Raw genomic sequence first — 20,100 nt, forward strand, 5'->3', positions numbered from 1 at the left:
CCTTTCAGTAAAAAATCGATTACATTAAATAAGCTTAGGTACCACATAACCTGTCATGTTTATCTTTGTTTATTTCTGATGATTCTAATAAAACTCTTCTAGCTTTAATATCATTCTTGTATAGTTACCAAAAACCAGAAGGTAAACCTTTCCTATGTGTGTGGTATGTGGTGGTCAAAAGTCGTGGGTTCAAACCTCGGCTGTGCTGTATAGAGCAGAAATAGGTAACCGTTCTCGAAAAAAAATGCAAAAGATGACTACATACAAATACGATCAGCAATATCAGACACAGACAAGCTAAGCTTTCCTCGAATTTAAACTGTCGTGTGACATACTAACATTAAAATAATTTTACGGACTCACGTATTCCTAGTCAATCGCACGACATGTACGCGAAACACGGCCGTCGTGAACGCTGCTCGCACTATTAGTGCTTGAAAAAGGAGACCTAGGCTCTGAAACATGTCGCGCGAGTGACTTACGGCTCGGCCACGACATTGAGCGACTTGCGACGGCGGCAGCGATAACCATAGGAGCGAGACACAACGATCGGACCTTTCGTTCCTGTTCCCACCTATGGTTGTCGCCGCCGCCGCCGCCAGTCGCTCAATGTCGTGGCCGAGCCGTTAAGCTTAAGTTTTTTATGCTGTTCTTTTGTTGCCAAGTTCTCAAGATGTCATCCAAGCGCGTGGAGGATAAGCATAAGCAGTCACTGGACCAGATCCTCGCACAGAGCAATCTGGTCTGCACCAGGTCGCCGTCGCTGTCTGCCCAGGCTTCGGCTGAGACTCTTGTGGCGGAAGAAGGAAGTAGGAATTACTAGCTAATACATAGATATGTTCATCATCGTCTTTGGTACCTTAACCCATTTTAGCGCCCATTGTACCCACTTGGGTACACTTGGGAACCCATTCTCAAATGATATGACTGCGGTCAGACTCAACTCCGTCAAACTTTTCATACTTAGGTAGGTAGATTTAGTATTGTTTGACGGAGTTTAGAGGCAGGCATAAATCTGTAGAATACCCTGGTTACGGAATTTGATTTGAGTAGATAATCCTCCGATTTTTCAAAGATGGCTGGGCCGATTTGCGAAATTCTCATTTTTACTTGAGTAGATAAAGTACCCTCTTATGCTCTTCACATTTGGTCCTGATGTCATCAGGTCAGGATCTGATAATGGGGTCCTGTAGAAATCGAGGGAACTCTCTAAATGTTATGCTTTCATGTGTGTTGTGGTCAAAAACCGTGGGTTCAAATCTCGGTTGTGCTATGGTACAAAGCAGAAAAAAAATACTTCCACTTTTATATTTATTCTAAGCTTAATAGCATCGTTCGCAGACGTTAAAAATGTCCTTGAAAAAAAAATGCAAATAAAACATTCGGAGTATTCGGACAGGATCCTTATACTCGTAGCATACTATACACCTTGAACAATTAACTCTCCATTCAGCTTACCCTGAAGAAGAAGAAGAAAGTGGCACAGAAGTCGCATCGCTGGAAGAATCACCAAAAGATGTAGTCGAAGAATCTTACGAGGAGGAAAGCACTATCTTCCCCTCTCCTTCTCTCCGCCGACTGCTGCCTGATAAAATACGAAAGATTGAGGAACATAACAGAATACACGTGTTGCCGAAAGAGTTTAAGACTGATATAGATCCGGCGCTAATACCGAAGATTGTCCCACAAGTGAGGTAAGATTTCTTTGTTTTATTTTACTAGAAATTATCTATTGTTTTCTGTTTTAATATATGTTCCTATAGGTATTTTGTAATTTGAATAACCATCGATTTACTGCCATATGTATACCTACCTTGAAAAATAAACATAGAAAAAAAGGCCTCGCAAATACGACTTACAAATGTTGCTATGTATTTTTCATGTCACAATATTATGTCGCTGTACGTGTTGTATTGATTTGTGAAAGAGCTGAAAGGCATTTGCAGAATATTTTTTGGAATTTTCACTTTGCCCTCAGCTAGAATAGTTCACGCTCCGACACTGACACTAAATTAAGTATCTATTGTTTTAATTCTAGACTCAAGAAGAACTTTGGTAAAATATGTGCTTGTAATTTGTGTCTAAATTGTCTACGTATGTGTTAGTTATTTTCTATTCTTGTAGGTGTGTAAAGCCTGACCAGGAATATATCATCACGCGCCATGTTGCGGAATTTTCCTGGAACTAATTTTTTCATACTATACCTACTGAACTGTCATCATACTCGTACATTAGAATAGAGTCTGTTGGGAAAAAGAGGAGTCGTGGAATATATGTATTGGGCCCAATTAACTTTCCGCACAGACTCTAACAGCGCCCTCTTGACAATGATCATATAATACTGGTCAGGCTTTATTTGTGTGGCAATATAGTATTTTATGCAACCGTTGTTTAAGAGGGGTCAAAAAAGGCGAGTGGCGTGAGTAACAATTTGAGGCGAAGCCGAAAATTGTTAATAAAGACGCCACGAGTATTTTTTGACTCAGTTAAACAACGTTGCATACAATACTTTTTCTACGACCACGCACTTACTTTGAAATAAAATTGTAAATTTAACAAATATTTTTAATTCAAGAAGTAGCAAAAATGGAGGGTACGGGCGGGAAAAGAATGAATGAATGAATGAATGACATTTAAAATAAGGTTGGCAACAGGGATCGGAACCGGTTTTTTGCAAAAACTTAGAAATAACCCTATTTTTTCAATTATTTTATACTCGAAATGTAGGACTCAGTTGTGTTTTTAGGTTACGACTTCGTATTATTAGATTGCCCAATTAGAAATGAAGCAATTAGCAAAGAACGAAAAAATACCGTTTCCGTTCCCATACAAAAAATACCGGTATCCGATCCCTGGTTGGCAACACTGTATTTCATTCAATATTTTTTAAGTGGTCATTACACGAAGTATTGTAAAATCGCCAAAAACATACTGCGTGTATGCACACATTCTTTTTTGGGGCATAGACTAAAGACTTGTCTTGACAACTATAAGGTAGGGTTTTAAAGGTGTGTGCACGACCCTTTAAATGACAAATAAAAGTACGGGAGTAGAAAAAATAATTAATAAATAAAGCACTCTATTCTAGGTATATAGATATAATAGCAAGTTTGGTGGGCTGCACGGAGTACAAGAGTAGTTTGGCGGAGTTCTGGTTTCTGGACACGTTGGCGAACCTGTTGAGGAGAGCGCAGGAGGATCTGCTTCCTAAAAGTAAGCACTTTTATATCATTCACTAGCGACCCGCCCCGGCTTCGCACGGGTTAACAAATTATATATAAACCTTCCTCTTGAATCACTCTATCTATTAAAAAACTGCATCAAAATCCGTTGCGTAGTTTTAAAGATGTAAGGGTACATAGGGACAGACAGCGGGAAGCGACTTTGTTTTATACTATGTAGTGATTAGCAACACGGATAAAGAAACAATTGGGAAGATAAGATAAGATAAAAGATAGTTTATTCAAATATAGGCATATTACAACGCGCTTATGAACATCAAATAAAGCTACACCGGCTCCAACCCTACTCCTCTGCCTCGAGAAGATTTAAATCCCCCCTCTATTGGAGGAGGGTATCCCAATATGGGACCGGCAACAAATTCGGCGGGACATATCTTTTCAAAACATTACCGACATCTTATAATTACCATGCATTACGACATTACGAGTAAATAAGAAAAAAAATACAATTCTGAATGTACTGAAGACGTTTTAAATTGGTGCCACCGTCGCGTTGTAACCACTGCACCTCGAGCCAAAGAAACAATTGAAAAGCTCATAAACACAAATAGATGTCATAAATTAAAGACAAAAAAAAATCTCATCCTCACTTTATTCGAATCGTGACAAACCAAGAACGAGCGGGCATCTCGCTCGTTTTTACCCAGAACGTGCAAGTTGTGGAATGAGCTACCTTCCGAGGTGTTTCCCTTGCGCTATGACATGGGGTTCTTCAAGAAGCAGGTAGGTATTTAGGGTCCTCAAAGGTCAGCAACGCATAAGTGGCTCCTCTGATGTTGCTTCTGTCCATGGGCGGCGATGACTGCTTCTCATCAGGCGGCTCGTCTGCTCGTTTGCTTCCTATTACAGTCGCCATCAGATATATATATATCGGAGCGGCCAAGGTGTTCACAATATCTGAACAAGCACTCTAACGCCTTGACAATAGATGCGTGTTCAGATATTTGTGAGCGCCTTGGTCGCTCCGACATATCTGATGGCGACGATAGGTAATTAAAATACATCAGATGTGCAAGTTGTTGAGTGATAGTCTGTTTGCAGCCACCCAGGCGGTCCTGATGCTGTGGTTCTGTGAGTGGATGAAGGAGATACAGAACTTCGACGCCGCGAACCGGACACGTATGCTGAGACGATTCAAGGTAGGTATACTAAAATGAATTCTGTTTATAGGTGAATAGAATTCATTTTTAGTTTAGGGTGGCCAGTTATTGGCCGGTGGCCAGTTTTTTTTTATGATATAGGAGGCAAACGAGCAGACGGATCACCTGATGGTAAGCGATACCGCCGCCCATGGACACCCGCAACACCAGAAGGGTTGCAAGCGCGTTGCCGGCCTTTAAGATGGGAGTACGCTCTTTTCTTGAAGGTTTGAAGGTCGTATCGGTCCGGAAATACCGCAGGTGACAGTTCATTCCAGTTTGACTGTGCGAGGCAGGAAGTTTCTGGAGAAACGCACAGTTGAGGACTGCCAACCATCTAGGTGGTGAAGATGGCAGTTACTGGCGAAAAGATGGCAGTTTATGCGTATTTATGAGTAGGTAGTACTGGTTTTCTCTTTATTTATTGCTCTCGTCTTTCTTTATGTGTATCCAAAATTCTCATATTGCTATTTGTCCATATTAAATTGTCTTTCACCTGTTAGTGTTTGATCCTTTCGCATTTTCTCAAAGGTTAGCTGGAAGAGATCCCTTTTAGGGATAAGTTCGCCTTTGTACATACATAACATTCTTATTTTTGTTTTGTTTTTCTCCGTTTTATGTAAACCTGTTTATGTGCAATAAAGTGACATACATACACACCGCGTCACATGAATAGGACCAGCATATTTTTCTATGTTATTTAAGATACGAGATAAAATAAATATGTAAGAATGGTACGTATAAACATCTTTAGGCACGTGAAGTTTAATTATAAACAATTGAACTTAACCGCCCAGCGTGACCGCGAGCGACGCTTACGTTGGTAATATTGGGACGCGTCACTTGAATACGACCAATAACTCCCCTCCCCACGCGGCCTCAGTTGCAAAACAAAAACGACACAGAGCGCACGTATTACGCGTATTTAAAGTGAACAACATCAAGTAGTGACGATATAATTTTTTTTTATTTAATATGGGTCGGAAAAAATGTTTGAATCTAGAGGAAATAGGAAAAATAAAAATTCTTTGTGAAGAGGGCTATTCCTTAAGAAAAATCGCAAAAAAAATAGGGCGTTCACACCAGGTGATAAGTCATTTTCTTGACGATCCTGAAAATTATGGTAAGAAATTCAAAGGCCGTACCAAATTCGCTACAACTGAAAGAGAGCGCCGAGCAATATTACGCGAAGCGTCGAATTCTACGCTAACAGCCGGACAAATAGCCCATAATGTTGGAACTGAAGCATCGGTGAGGACTGTTCAAAGGGTTATACGCAATTGTTCACATTTAAAACGTTTGAAAATGAAGAGAAAGCCATGTTTAAAAAAGCAACACTGTACGGAACGTCTTCGGTTTGCACGAAACAAAATGCACTGGACCAAAGAGTGGCATAAAGTTATATTTAGTGATGAAAAAAAATTTAACTTGGATGGCCCCGACGGGTATTCTTACTATTTTCATGATTTACGAAAAAATGAAATAATTTTATCGCGTCGGCGAAATGATGCAGGCTCAGTTATGGTCTGGGGTGCGATATCATACAACGGACCGATTGATTTAGTAGATATACAAGGTAGACAAAATTCTAAAAGCTACATTAATCTTCTAAAAACTGAAATATGTAAGTTTAGCAGTATCACAGATGATGAAAATTTCATTTTCCAACATGATAATGCCAGCATTCATAGAGCACATGATGTCCGTCAATGGTTTCAACAAAAAAATGTCGACGTTCTCGACTGGCCATCACTCTCCCCCGACCTAAATATATTAGAAAATGTATGGGGGTGGTTGTCACGTGAAGTTTATAAGAATGGTAAACAATATAACAACAAGCAAGAACTCGAGAAGGGTATAAAAAAGTGTTGGAGCAAACTACCGATTAAATACATAAGAAGTCTTTATGAGTCAATGCCATCTCGGATTTTTGATTTAATTCAAAAGAAGGGAAAAAGTATTAATTATTAATCAACATTTATTTAAATAAATATTATTCAATAAGATTTTTTTTTGTGTTTTATTTAATGGTCGTATTCAAGTGACGCGTCATAATTACCTACCAGCATTGTCACAAAGACTCGCTGAGTCTTAAGAAGTTCGATTGTTCATAGTTAAACTTCACATGCCTAAAGATGTTTATACGTACCATTATTATATATTTATTTTGTCTTATATCTTAGATAGCAAAGGAAAATATGCTGGTCTTATTCATGTGACGCGGTGTGTATATACATTACCCTAACACCTGATTCTATTAATTAAAATGTCTCAGGACAACATGCTCTCAGCCGCCCGTTTCATCGCCGAGGCCCAAAGCCTGCCCACGCCCGCGGAGGCCGGGGTCCACTACACAGCCCTAGACGACGCGGAGGCCCACTCTAAGGACTCGTCACCCACGAAGAAACATCAACTTGATGACGATATGCGTCTGGTGACGTTCGAGGACTGCGAGTATAAGTGCGCCATGAGGGATCTGGTTACGATCATGCATTATATCTTTGATTTGTAAGTCATTCTGTTCTGCTGTAGGTATATTAAGACGGTATCGCCCACACTGTTAACTGTACATCGGTGGACTTTATGCGTTTTGTAATAAGGTCCACCGATGTACAGTTAGGACTTTTGCTGTTTGTACGTGTACAGACAAGGCTAGGGTAGAAACTAGTGTTTGTAACATTAGAATACACCAACAACATCACTTTACACGGTTACTCCGCCAAACATATACCTAAGTATACCTACTCCTAAAATACCATCGACTAAGCGTAGGTTTAATATACGAGTAAGTAGCTTAAAAACCTGGTTTTGTTGGTTTGCACCAATTTTTCTAAGGTGACCCTATACCATACAGGTGTACCTAGTGCATAATTCTTTTCCATCGTATATTCTCGGAAGCGTTCGTAGTACATATTTTGTCATGCTATTAGGTACTTCTGTCAACCTCAGTACCTACTTTTTGTACCGAGACTGACTGAAATAGCAAACGTTCGTACGTCTCGGTGAAAATACGAAGGAAAATAATTAGGTAGGTATATGCACTACATCTGAGGGCCTACCGCGAACCACGTTCGACGTGTTGCCTCCCTGTCACACTTACGTACGAATTTACAAGTGCGACAGAGAGGCAACACGTCGAACGTGGTTCGCGGTAGCCCTCTGTACTTCCTTAATGAACGGTAGCAAAAGCCGGGAAAAGGGTGGATTATTATACTTATAGGGTAATTTGCCAGTAACCGGCCACCCTAAACTAAAAATGATTTCTATTCACCTATAAACAGAATTCATTTTAGTATAAGGTTTCAATAACTGGCCACAGCCTTCAATAACTAGCCACCATATTCTAAAATTGATTCTGTTTATAGGTGAATAGAATTCATTAGTTAAGGGTGGCCAGTTACTAACAGGTGGCCAGTTACTGACGAATTACCCTAATATGTTAAAATTAGAATTCAGGTCAGGTAGTAGCGGTCAGGAAGAGCAGACCACAGATCATATATTCCAACGCCCCCTTCACTCGTATTCTGGACCAGCTGAAGATTTGGACTCAGTCCCGCCTGAGCGACCTCAAAGCTATACTCTGATTGTCCTTCTTTATGCATGCCATACGATTAAATAAATAAATTAGAATATTTATTTCAGTAATATAAATACGTAGGTACAGAACTTAAGAACTAAAGCCCGTTCTGAGCCATGCCGTGTTCAAAGGTCCCCATCACACCAGCAGCGTTACCCCGCTGTATGGCTATGGAGACCTGTTGGACAAGCCATGACTCAGAACGGGTAATGTTGATATAATTTCAGATTTAGTACCGACTACCAGTTCGACCTAGTCCGTTCCATCTTCACCTTCACCCCCGAGTACAACCTCATCGACCTACCTCACACCCTGCAGAACCCGAAGCGGCTATACGTACCCCTCAAACCCAAAAAGGAGAAGACCAAAAAGGAGAAAGAGTCTAAAAAGGAAAAGGATAAAGGGAAGAAGAAGGTCGTGGACACGGAGGAGTATTTAGCGTTGATGGAGGTTAGTTTGCTCATAAAGTAATTATAGTATAGAATAGAGTAACGGGCCCATACAAGTCTCGATTAGTTCCAGAAAAAATCAAGAGATGACACTCAGAGCACCATTGGACCTAAATCTATATTTATGTTATTTCAATTTGCTTTAGCTAGCGCTATGATGGCCTAGCGGTAAGAGCGTACGACTTGCAATCCGGAGGTCGCGGGTTCAAAGTATTCAAACCCCGGCTCGTACCAATGACTTTCACGGAACTTGTGTACGAAATATCATTTTGATAATTACCAGTCGCTTTTCGGTGAAGGAAAACATCGTGAGGAAACCGCACCAATCCTAAGGGCCTAGTTTACCCACTGGGTTGGAAGGGCAGATGGACTCGCTTTCGTAAAAACTAGCCCACGCCAATTCCTGGGATTCGTTGCCAAGCGGACCCCAGGTTCCGGCGAGCCAAACTTCTTTCATAGCATGCATTTTCATTTCCAGCTTAAAGCTCGATCTGAGCGCGAGATAGAAGAGCAACTAGCCAAGGACGCAGAACTGTGGAACATGCGCAACAGTATTCTGCCGCTGACATTCGCGGGGACCGACGAGCTGTTCGACAAGTACTGGCCGCCGCCGCCGCCCCCGGAGCCCGAGCCAGAGCCCGAACCCAAACCAGAAAAAGGGAAAAAGAAAAAATAGGGCGTCATTCTTTAAGCCAGTCCAGACGAGACAATTTTTAATATTACAGATATAGCTGGTCAAGCAAATCTTGTCAGTAAAAAAAGGCGCGAAATTTAAGTTTTCTATGGGATTTCTTCGCGCCTACATTTTTCAAATTTGCCGGCTTTTTCTACTGACAAGATCTGCTTGACCAGCTATAAAATGGAGGTGCGGACGCAAGAATACCAATTTGTGACTAAAGTATTCACGTTTGGGGGCACTTTTTTAGTGTACCGCACAAAACTTTGTTCGCGGTACACTTATGGGATCACTACGGTCTTGTTTTAATTTAGAACGCTCAAATATTTCACCATAAAACACAATTCACATAATTTTAGTAAATTGGTGATTAAATTGGAGATCGACGCCAATTTCTTTTCTGATCAAATCGGTCGATTTGATCTTCTCGTCTGAACTCTCCTAATAATAGGCGGTCAAACTACATTTTTTAAATTTGCCGCTCGGCTTGACAGATTATAGATATTATTTTCCCTCTTTTTAGGGTTCCGTACCCAAAGGGTAGAAACGGGACCCTATTACTAAGACTCCGCTGTCCGTCCGTCCGTCCGTCTGTCACCAGGTGGTCACCAGGCTGTATCTCACGAACCGTGATAGCTAGACAGTTGAAATTTTCACAGATGATGTATTTCTGTTGCCGCTATAACAACAAATACTAAAAACAGAATAAAATAAAGATTTAAGTGGGGCTCCCATACAACAAACGTGATTTTTGACCAAAGTTAAGCAACGTCGGGCGGGGTCAGTACTTGGATGGATGACCGTTTTTTGCTTGTTTTGCTCTATTTTTTGTTGATGGTGCGGAACCCTCGGTGCGCGAGTCCGACTCGCACTTGGCCGGTTTTTCTATATGCTTGCTATTCACTTCTTTACTTCAACTGTACGGTTACCATCAGTTTGTCACTGACATAAACGCCGTCGAGAACGTAATTTACTTTCTATACATCTCGCTCGCACTCGCATATTCGTGCAAACGGGATGTATAGAAAGTAAATTACGTTCTCGACGGCGTTTATGTCAGTGACAAACTGATGGTAACCGTACTGTTCATACAGTCCCCATCAGATATATCGTAGTTACCAGTAGTAATAGTAACAAATGAAGAAAAACATATATGTATCTTGTTCTCATTGTCAGTGGTAACATAAGTTGGTAGTAACAGATGGGAATAAAATCGTTGGTTTTAAAGATATAGAAAGTTTTACAGCAATAAAAAGAAGTGTTTGGATTACAGACAATTTATTCTCTATTAATTTATAATATCAAGTTGCACTGTATATAATGTACAAGAATAACGACTTTTCAAAATACATAGTATTTTATATTAGAAAGTTGTGCCGACTATGTTTATACGATAGAACCACCATTATTCTATATCGAGTCGATTTTTACACTTTGCAAATATTCTTTGGTCTTGGACCATTTATTTGAGTTTATATAAAATAAAGTAAAAAAAAAATAAGAAAGTCACAAAATAACTTGTGACTTCTGGGTTTAAGAGTTAGCCAGGCCAAACAATAATTATATTTTTAAGACAGATTTGGCAGTTAAACCTTTACGATAACACTTATATAGCCGGTCAAACAACTTTGTCAGTAGAAAAAGGCGCGAGATTAAAATTTTCTATGGGTGATTTCCCTTCACTCCTACATTTTTTTAAATTGCCGCTTTTTTCTACTGAAGAAAATGGCTTGACAGACTTAACATACTATATCAAGTCGCTACCGTATATCTTTATTACATTATCAATAAACGAATACAACAAAATATGTAAACGAAAATATTTTATTCATAATTTTATAACTGGCCTATTTTATTCAATAAATCTTAATATTAAAAAGTCTTACGTGTATAATGGCGACTATACAATATTAATAATATATTTACAATACATTTAAAATAATTAGCTTAATTGAGATATCACTTAAGTGCGTTTTAGATACCACAATGCTGCCCTGCTAAGCCAAAGAGCGCTATCTCAAAAGAAAATTAATTGCTAACTTATACTTTAGTTTCTATTACTGAAAATTCCATTTTCAAAATCATTTGTTTTTGAGATAGCGCTATTCGGCTTAGGAGGGCAGAATGATTGTAAGTAGTAAGATTTCTAGAAAACACCACGAAAATTTGGTTTTTGTTTTAAATCTTGCTTTGATAATAATTTAATATGACTGGCTGTACATATTGTTTCCACCAATATTCAGCTCAGGCAACATAAATTAAGAGTAATAGGAAAATTCGTCAATTATTGGCCAGCTTATACTAAAAATGAATTGTATTCCCCTATAAACAGAATTCATTTTAGTTTAAGGTGGCTAGTTATTGAAGGGTGGCCAGTTATTGAAACCTTGTACTAAAATTAATTCTGTTTAATAGGTGAATAGAATCCATTTTTAATTTACGGTGGCGAGTTACTAAACAGTGGCTGGTAATTGATGATTTTTTCAGTTTTTTAGGTGTTTCTGCACATTTAAAACATATTTTTTCTGGAAGAATACAATGCGTAAATCTTACTACTTATGCATTTTTTAATAGAACGCACTCTACATTTGGTTACTTAATTATTAAAAGTCGAAACAATTTGGTTCGAAACGACGTGAGCAGCGAAGTTTTGAGCGTTAGTACGGTTCTTGCTAATTTACATTTACCTTTTTAACGCCTAGAGTAGACTGGGGCCAATCGGATCACAGGGCGAATCGGATCAGACTAAAAAAATGACTTTTAAATTCGATTCGCCTCGGTATTCATGAGCCGTGGCAAAATGCCGGGACAACGCGAGGAAGAAGAGAGATCCGATTCGCCTCGGTCTACCTTAACAGTGAAAAAAAAAACCTTTATTCGTCTTCTAATGAAATAATTCAATTTGTAACGAATTTTATTTAATAAGCAGTATTCGTTAAAACGCTATGCAAAAAAGTAAACGAATTAACTATATTTTTATCCCTCCACTTTTCCAATCCAAAACCATTGATAATTCTAAATTTACACTATTCTCAGTCAATTTAGTGGTTTTTTTATGTGTTAAAAAGGCAAATCTTAAATTAGGTAACAAAGTAAAGTTTAGTGAGCACGAAAAAGGCAAGAACAAGTAAGTAAATATATACCCTCAAAAGAAGTTAAAAGGCAATAGTAAATTTTGACTAGTGTAAAAAATAATTGACACTAAAGTAACGTAAAGTAAAATAATTGACGTAAAGATGATTGAAGTTACTATCAATGAGATGAGCGAGATCAATTATTGTGATGTACATAGTTGCTTTAATACAGCACGAAAAACAGAAATGGAATAAAATTGCGGGTATTCGGAGCATTTCGAAAAATACGCGAAGTTCCGTGTTAGTTATAAAAGTATGAGTGAAAATCGTGTTCGTCGTTTAAATCAATATATTCCCATTTTGTTACCATTTCCCATATGTTGTATAACGGTAACATAACGGCAAAAATAAATCGTACCTACGCGATAAAAAAATACTAACATTTTAGGAAATGCTCTTCTATGGATTGAATTAAACCCAACTATACGAGTATCTTTATCTAAAGAATGTAAACTTAACCTTAATACTTTCGAACCCGCTTAATAAGATTTAGTTTCAAATTGCAGGGTCATTAGAAAATGTCTACTATACTTGGCGCTGATGATCCATATGACAGTTCCTTCTAATCTCTTCCGCTTGGGCTTAATTTAAAAAAATAATTGAAGAAATATGTTTATACCATATTTATATCACTAAAATGTTACATTTCTACATAAAAGAATGTGCTAAACTTAAATCTCTACAAACGTTTTACGTGACAGCTACTTCATATAAAAATGAATTGTCATAGGGACCATGATACGACGCGACGACAGGTATAACTTATTAATACGTTTTCCCAGTTGAGACGCGTTTTCTTAGGAGGGTTTTACTGTATTGAAAAAGTGCTGCATATAACGTATAAGAAACTGAATCTTATTACTACTTTCACATCGTCAATATGTATGACAGGAAGACGATAGAATATATATGATTATTATGATTGACTTAAAAATACTAACTAAATCTAGGTAAAGCAGTTACAATAATTATACATTGAGTAGAAATTGTAAAAAACTGTGTAAATAAAAAAAAACATAATTAAGGTTTTCATCTACTTGGCTCCGATCAAGAGCTGGGTGTATTGATGGGGTGGAAGGGGCTACCCCAGCTGCCCAGGACCGGAGTAAATGGAAGAAAAAGATTCGAGCCCTACACCCCAGCGGGGGGTAACAGGATGGAAAGAAGGTTTTCATTGAGTCTAAGATAAAATTATTTTGCAATGTATTTAATTATTTTCCATTATGTAACCAATGTAAACGAATGAAAGTCCTTAATTATGTTTTTTTGTATAATTCGTTCAGTTTTTTTAAGTTTCAGTTGACGTCTAAATAAGTATTACATTGTTATTTGGCGCTTCGAGTCGACAATGTAATGTGTATAACAAGAAATATACTTATAAGATAAAACGGAATTTCAGATTTAGGCAGTGATACATTACTATATATTATGATTTTCTAAACACCAAATGAATCGAGAGAATTAAAAACACTTCACATTGCATATAATCCCGATATAAAGTGACTTGTTTTATATTTTATTTTTTGTCTCTTTTTTCTTTTTACTTTTCCCGATACATTTTATGGTAATCCTTGTTGACTATACAAGATGCTTTTGACGCATCAAACAGACAGCTTTCTACAAATTACATATTGTATTTATACAAATGATATCATATCTAAAGATAAATAAAATAGGTATGTCTCTAAATTCATCATCATTTTAACCTAATTCATTAGAAAAGTATACGCGTTATGAATGACGGTTAGAAATATATAATTATTTTGAGCGAACAATTTGGTGAGTTCATCCAATAATCACATTTATATACACAACATAATATACAGGATGGATTTTCTTTTTGGGTCAGTGAGGGCAGCTACCAGATCCCGTGCTGCTACGAGAAAACGGTCTTAGAAGACCTTCCCTCGATTTCAAATTAATGAAGATTGGCTTTTACAGATTTTGGAAAAAACATACAGGGTGCGAAAAAAAGGTCATTTTTGACAAACTTTTTTTCTGATGCCAATCGATCCCATTCCTATTGAGGATCAAAAGCTTGTATGGAAGCAAAAAAAAATTTCCGACTAGAAAAGCCACAAATCGAGGAAAACTTTTCCCATACAATTTGTATGAAAATGAAAACTTTTATTTTTCACATGCTATTTTTGTATGCCAATCGATTCCATTCCTATCCAGTATCAATGGTTTCCTAGGGGTCAACTTACGGTAATGTACTAAAAAGCCACAAATTAATAAAAACTTTCTCCATACTTTTACTATGGAGAAAATGTGAAATTTTATTCACAATTTTCTACCTCGCCCATCAGTCACAGCAATGTCTTCATACAGTATTATGGTTCTTAAATGTAACAGGACTGATTGGCCAGATAGAAAACTGTGAATTAAATTTCACGTTTTCTCCATAGTGAATGTATGGAAAAAGTTTTCTTTAATTTGTGGCTTTTTAGTACATAACCGTAAGTTGACCCCAAAGGAACTATTGATACTGGATAGGAATGGAATCGATTGGCATACAAAAATAGCATGTGAAAAATAAGAGTTTTCATTTTCATACTAATTGTATGGGAAAAGTTTTCCTCGATTTGTGGCTTTTCTAGCCGGAAATTTTTTTTTGCTTCCATACAAGCTTTTGTTCCTCAACAGGAATGGGATCGATTGGCATCAAAAAAAAGTTTGTCAAAAATGACCTTTTTCTCGCACCCTGTATGTTTTTTCCAAAATCTGTAAAAGCCAATCTTCATTAATTTGAAATCGAGGGAAGGTCTTCTAAGACCGTTTTCTCGTAGCAGCACGGGATCTGATAGCTGCCCTCACTGACCCAAAAAGAAAATCCACCTGTATAATAATAACACAGTATAATCCTTACGATTTATCTACAGAGGCAAATCGTGTATAGTCCCATCGAATTGTAGCATATACTTATCTTTGAATACCTACGTAGCACGAAAAGAAAAACCTTATTTCTGTAAGTACTTTTCGTGAAATCAAGTAATAACGTAGAGCTAGCCCCGTGAGTCGTGTCCTTTTTTTTAATTAATTATTAATTAAAATTGCAACAATTTTGTCTCCTCTAGCCGCCATACAAAGGTCTCCCGTTTCATTCTAATTTGAATCTTTATTTTGACTAATCAAAATCAAAATAGGGTATTTGACAGTAGGTATTTAAAATAATTTATTTTACACCATGCATGAAATAAAGCACCAGAAGATTAATAGTGAAACGTAGACAGCAGTAATTTTTAGACACAATTTCTATTGTCTTGACAAGTTTTTATGTCTGGGTCTAGGTGGCTAGAGGATATAAATATAAGCCGTCTTTTCATTTTATAATAATTTTACTGGCAGGTAGGATTCTGTGGGTGCCTTTACAGTTTTTGCTTTTCAATCTCATATTGAAAACGACTAAAGTTGGTGAGGCTTTCTAAAAACCCGTACCTAACCCATTTTTTAGGAAAATATTACTTCACTTCTACTGAAAATCACAAAGGGAGAAATAAAGTATAGCTTGTTTTCATCCATTATTTTACCAATTTTTAAATACTTCATATGACGGTACAACTTAGAGCATTTACATAGTAACTGGAGACGCCTTGTCTGTCATTTTCTGTACAAAACAGTCTGCCGATTTTTGAGGCGAGGGGCACGTCAAAAAAGCCTTGTCAGATAAACGTCAGCCCATACAAAAGTTTGCACAATTTTGCAACGTTTTCGGGAGAGGGGTAAGCCTAAAGCCGATTCCGTTTATTAAATGCTCTAAGCTGGTACAAATAACTTATTATTGTCTACTTTTTAGGTCTTTAACTTTTCATATAATTTCCCAACTAAAAAGTGAAGGTAAACAGGTTTTTTAGAAAAGCACTCGTAATAAATGCAATAAATACTTTGAGATTCCATTAATAAATGCATATATTATGTCGGATGGGAATACTTTAAAAATACATAATGGCACATATGTATGTGATAATACATAATATGGCGTTGATGACACTTTTAACCACATTTTTATTGTAAATGCGTTTTTATAGCATTATTTCTTGTTCTGTTTAATATTGCACACTTATATCGCTTTATTCTCATACCCCGAGTCAGATAGAAATTTCGTCAGTCATTCTCTCCCGGACGATAATTCGTTAAGCGGTCAAGGGGTCATGAACTTTTGTAAACGTCAGCCGCCGCTCCGTTGAATAGTAGAACGGTAGCTACACTAACAAGTAAAAGTGGCCATTCATTACCTACCGTTTACAAGTAGGTTCTGACGTTCACAGGGCTTCATGATACATCACTTAAGTCACAAGAACCCGCCAAATAGCCGCATTAATACAAAGAAAATATAATTATGTAGGGTAAATCGTCAATTACTGGCCACTGTTTAATAACTGGCAACAGTGGCAACCTTATACTAAAAATAAATGATGAATTATAAAGAGAATTCATTTTAGTATAAGGTTTCAATAACTGGCCACCGTTCAATAACTAGCCACCTTATACTTAAATTAATGCTGTTTATATGTGAATATAATTCATTTTTAATGTAAGGTGGCCAGTTGAGTTGTAATTGACGAATTACCCTATTGCAATCTAGCAACGACCAGACATAGACATATGCTACTTGATGTTAATGTCAAATTTCATGTTATTTCAGAATGTTGTTTTAAAAAATGAGACTCAACTTCGATTGTATGGAGGCGGTTAGGTTCGTGCGACTCTAAACGAGTTATTGCCTGAGAAAAACTTACGAGGGGCGACTGAAAGTTCGCGGTCTTAGAAAAAAAAATGAAAAAGAGTATTAAAATAAATGTTAATTATTAATCGTTAGTAATGGCGGCAATATTTAAACTGCCAAAGAGGCGGGGAAAAAAGTAGCAGTTTTTTTTATATATTTTTTTCTAGCTTAGGCCGCGAATATTTCAGCTTTCAGCCACCCCTCGTAATAATATTATATCTTTTGCCGACTCGTGTTCCATTAATATGTCATTTTTGCGATATAAAATGCTTATATCTCCTTTTCCAATGCGCTTAATTTTATATTTAATAAATCGCAGATATATTCTTATAACATACATTTTTATAACACTAATACATTATATTTAATATCCACAAAACAATCGACTCCTTACTATCTCAACGTCGTATGTCATTAACATTGATAAGTAGCGCATCGTAGGCTTTATTTCTTAGAGATCAAAGTTTATTTTTCAATGAGATAGAAAAAAGTCGATTTTACTATAATTAAGCTGCTTTTTTGGCTTACGTCATAAAACAAACCTAGTTTGTTTAAGACAGTATAAATCCGTTCAAGTCCACTGTGTTACGTAAAACTTCAATTCACTTAAAGAGTCCACTGTGTTACACTGGGTAACTAGTCCTCAAATACAAAGCGGGTTGCCTGTCCACTGTGTTACACATTTCCGCTGTGTTACGCCTGCCTCACGCCAAAGGTTTTCGTGCTTTACAGTCATGGGGAATACTTTTATGCGAATTTTGATAAGTTAAATAATTTTTTTATAAGTGTACCATAGAAAATAGGTCGACTTCAAAATGAACATTTGACTCCTTTGTCTTATAATTAAGTACAATCGCTATCAGATATATCGGAACGGTTTAGGTTTTCACAAATATCTGAACACACTTCTAATGTCAAGGCGTTAACCTTTTGGACGCCAATATATCCGCACCGCACGTCCATCGCCGAAGACGGATTAATCCGTCACATACCACAGAGCAATATAGACCTACGTGCATAATGCATAAAGTTTAATTTCAGTTTTGACACTTCGGTGACGTGGCGTCCGAGGGACAGCTTTTGTGTTTGACACGGCGTCGAAAAGGTTAAAAGGTGGGTTCAGATATTTTTGAGTGTCTCGGCCGCCTTAAGACGAAACAGGAGCTGAGATTTAAATATTTTAGGTAAATATACCCGTCTCGCTAACGGAAGCGGCTCCTAAAACTAGTGCGATAAGGACAAGGCGAAAAATCCTGCGTAAAAATCTCAAAAATCGAGGTTTCGTACTCGACCGTTTCCTCCTCCAAAACTTAACCGATCGTAACCAAATTTGGAAATCTAAATGATTATGAAATTGTCTGTGTCGGACCGTTTTGCTTTTTTGGCTAATTGATATCAGTTTTGAATACCACGCCTCTCATTGCATAGTGAATTAGGCCATTTTGGCCATTTTTGAAGGGCTCTAGCGCCTTAAAAAACAAAGATATCAAAAAAATCAAAACGGTCCGACACAGATATCGACAATATTAATCTGTGTTGAAAAAATCATTGTTCTAGATTCAAAACCCACGGAGGAAACAGTCGAGTACGTTTGTATGGAGAATTGACCACTCCTGTTGCCTCTTAATATATTTGACGGCGAATGTATTCTATTGACTACCCACTAAAATTGTAACAATGGCCTTTTGCATAAAAATATGCCCCACGTCCTAACCCCGTCCCCTCTAAAATCTCACATGATCACTTACACCTTTGTCATACTCTCTCGTATACCGTTAAGTAGGGCTGCCATCCGTCCGGGTTTTTCCCGGATTTGTCCCAGTTTGGGTTCCCGTCCCCGTGTTCCGGTTTTCAAAAAAGGAAAATCCGGACACTCTTTAGAAAGATAAATAAAGCGATCGTTTTTAAAATAATATTTTTTTCAGACACGCCCGGGGAAAAAACGCAATTTACGCCAAACGTCCAGGTTTTTTAAGTCTATAGTTCGTTTTTTTTAGCATTAGAAATAAGGTAAACAATCTTGATGTGTCTTTTAATTGAAAAACACGTTTTAAAAATAAGTTACGGCAAATATGTAACAATTATGAATCTAATACGATCATTTATATTCTTCTGTTTTCATAAGTAATAGTTACTGATTTTTAAAAAGCGTTTTTCAATTAAATGACATGTCAAGATCGCTTACGTTTTTTCAAGTTCTTTCTAATGCTAAAAAAAACGAACTATACGTCCGCGTTCGGCGAATTTAGAGATGGCAGCCCTACCGGGAAGTGTAAGGCCTGAGTGGACGCTCGAGTTGTGCGTGCAGCGGGGCGGGGCGTGCGGCGTGCATGTTAAACAAATGCGCACGTATAGGGGCGGCCTTAGTGCACGCTGCCCACATCACGCGTGAGCCCACAGCCACGCTGCACGCCCCGCCGAACGCTCCGCTTCGAGCGTCCACTCAGGCCTTACACTAAAGCTTTGGATTCCTCCGAAAACGGTGCCGTCATATTACGGCCGTAATATAGCGTTGACTGACGTCACTAGAACGTTGTCTATGTAAACGAGATGGCGCGGTTTCTTAGACGGCGTTACGTCAACGTAACGTAAGATGACGGCCGTCATGACGGTGCCGATAGTTTCGTGAACGTTTTATTAGATAGCGGTGACGCCATTTTGAATAAATGACACGAGATTCGAATAAATGATTCCGTACTACGATTATTTTCCTCTTCTGATGATATTTCATCCTCCAAGTAAATTATAGATGGTCAAGCAAATCTTGTCAGTAGAAAAAGGCGCGAAATCAAATTTTCTATGGGACTATATCCCTTCGCGCCTACATTTTTCAAATTTGCCGCTTCGCCCTTGGTGGCTGACGGTGTGTTATGACGCCGTGGTACTGACACATGTCGCCACCGTAAAGACGGCCGCCTTTTGCGGCCGCTATATGACGGCCGTCATGTAACGGCACCGTTTTCGGAGGAATCCAAAGCTTAAGAGCCAACAGGAGTGGTCATGTCTCCATACAAACGTACTCGACTGTTTCCTCCGTGGGTTTTGAAGCTAGAGCAATGATTTTTTCAACACAGATTAATATTGTCAATATCTGTGTCGGACCGTTTTGCTTTTTTTGATATTTTTGTTTTTTAAGGCGCTAGAGCCCTTCAAAAAT

At 37.9% G+C, this 20,100-nt stretch overlaps 2 protein-coding genes across 2 annotated transcripts in view; both read left to right on the forward strand.

The window, feature by feature from the left end:
* LOC134657491 (homeobox protein Hmx-like) overlaps positions 1 to 20,100 on the forward strand; it is a 279,414-nt gene that overhangs the window by 107,652 nt on the left and 151,662 nt on the right. The gene's annotated exons all lie outside the window — the stretch shown is intronic.
* LOC134657573 (uncharacterized) lies at positions 674 to 9,089 on the forward strand. The gene is made up of 7 exons (XM_063513149.1): positions 674 to 809; positions 1,454 to 1,694; positions 3,089 to 3,213; positions 4,284 to 4,381; positions 6,657 to 6,889; positions 8,186 to 8,408; positions 8,886 to 9,089. Exons 1-7 carry the CDS (start codon positions 674 to 676, stop codon positions 9,081 to 9,083), a joined length of 1,254 nt encoding a protein of 417 aa, XP_063369219.1. The 3' UTR covers positions 9,084 to 9,089.

This window comes from Cydia amplana, chromosome 20 (assembly GCF_948474715.1).
Source record: "Cydia amplana chromosome 20, ilCydAmpl1.1, whole genome shotgun sequence".
Lineage (NCBI taxonomy): Eukaryota > Metazoa > Arthropoda > Insecta > Lepidoptera > Tortricidae > Cydia > Cydia amplana.

What these genes read in the sequence shown, in the direction of transcription:
- LOC134657573 (XM_063513149.1), top strand. Translation starts at nt 674, where the DNA reads ATGTCATCCAAGCGCGTGGAGGATAAGCATAAGCAGTCACTGGACCAG. An exon ending in GGAGGATCTGCTTCCTAAAA is followed by an intron (nt 3,214 to 4,283) that starts GTAAGCACTTTT and finishes GTCTGTTTGCAG; the next exon opens with CCACCCAGGCGGTCCTGATG. An exon ending in GTATGCTGAGACGATTCAAG is followed by an intron (nt 4,382 to 6,656) that starts GTAGGTATACTA and finishes AAAATGTCTCAG; the next exon opens with GACAACATGCTCTCAGCCGC.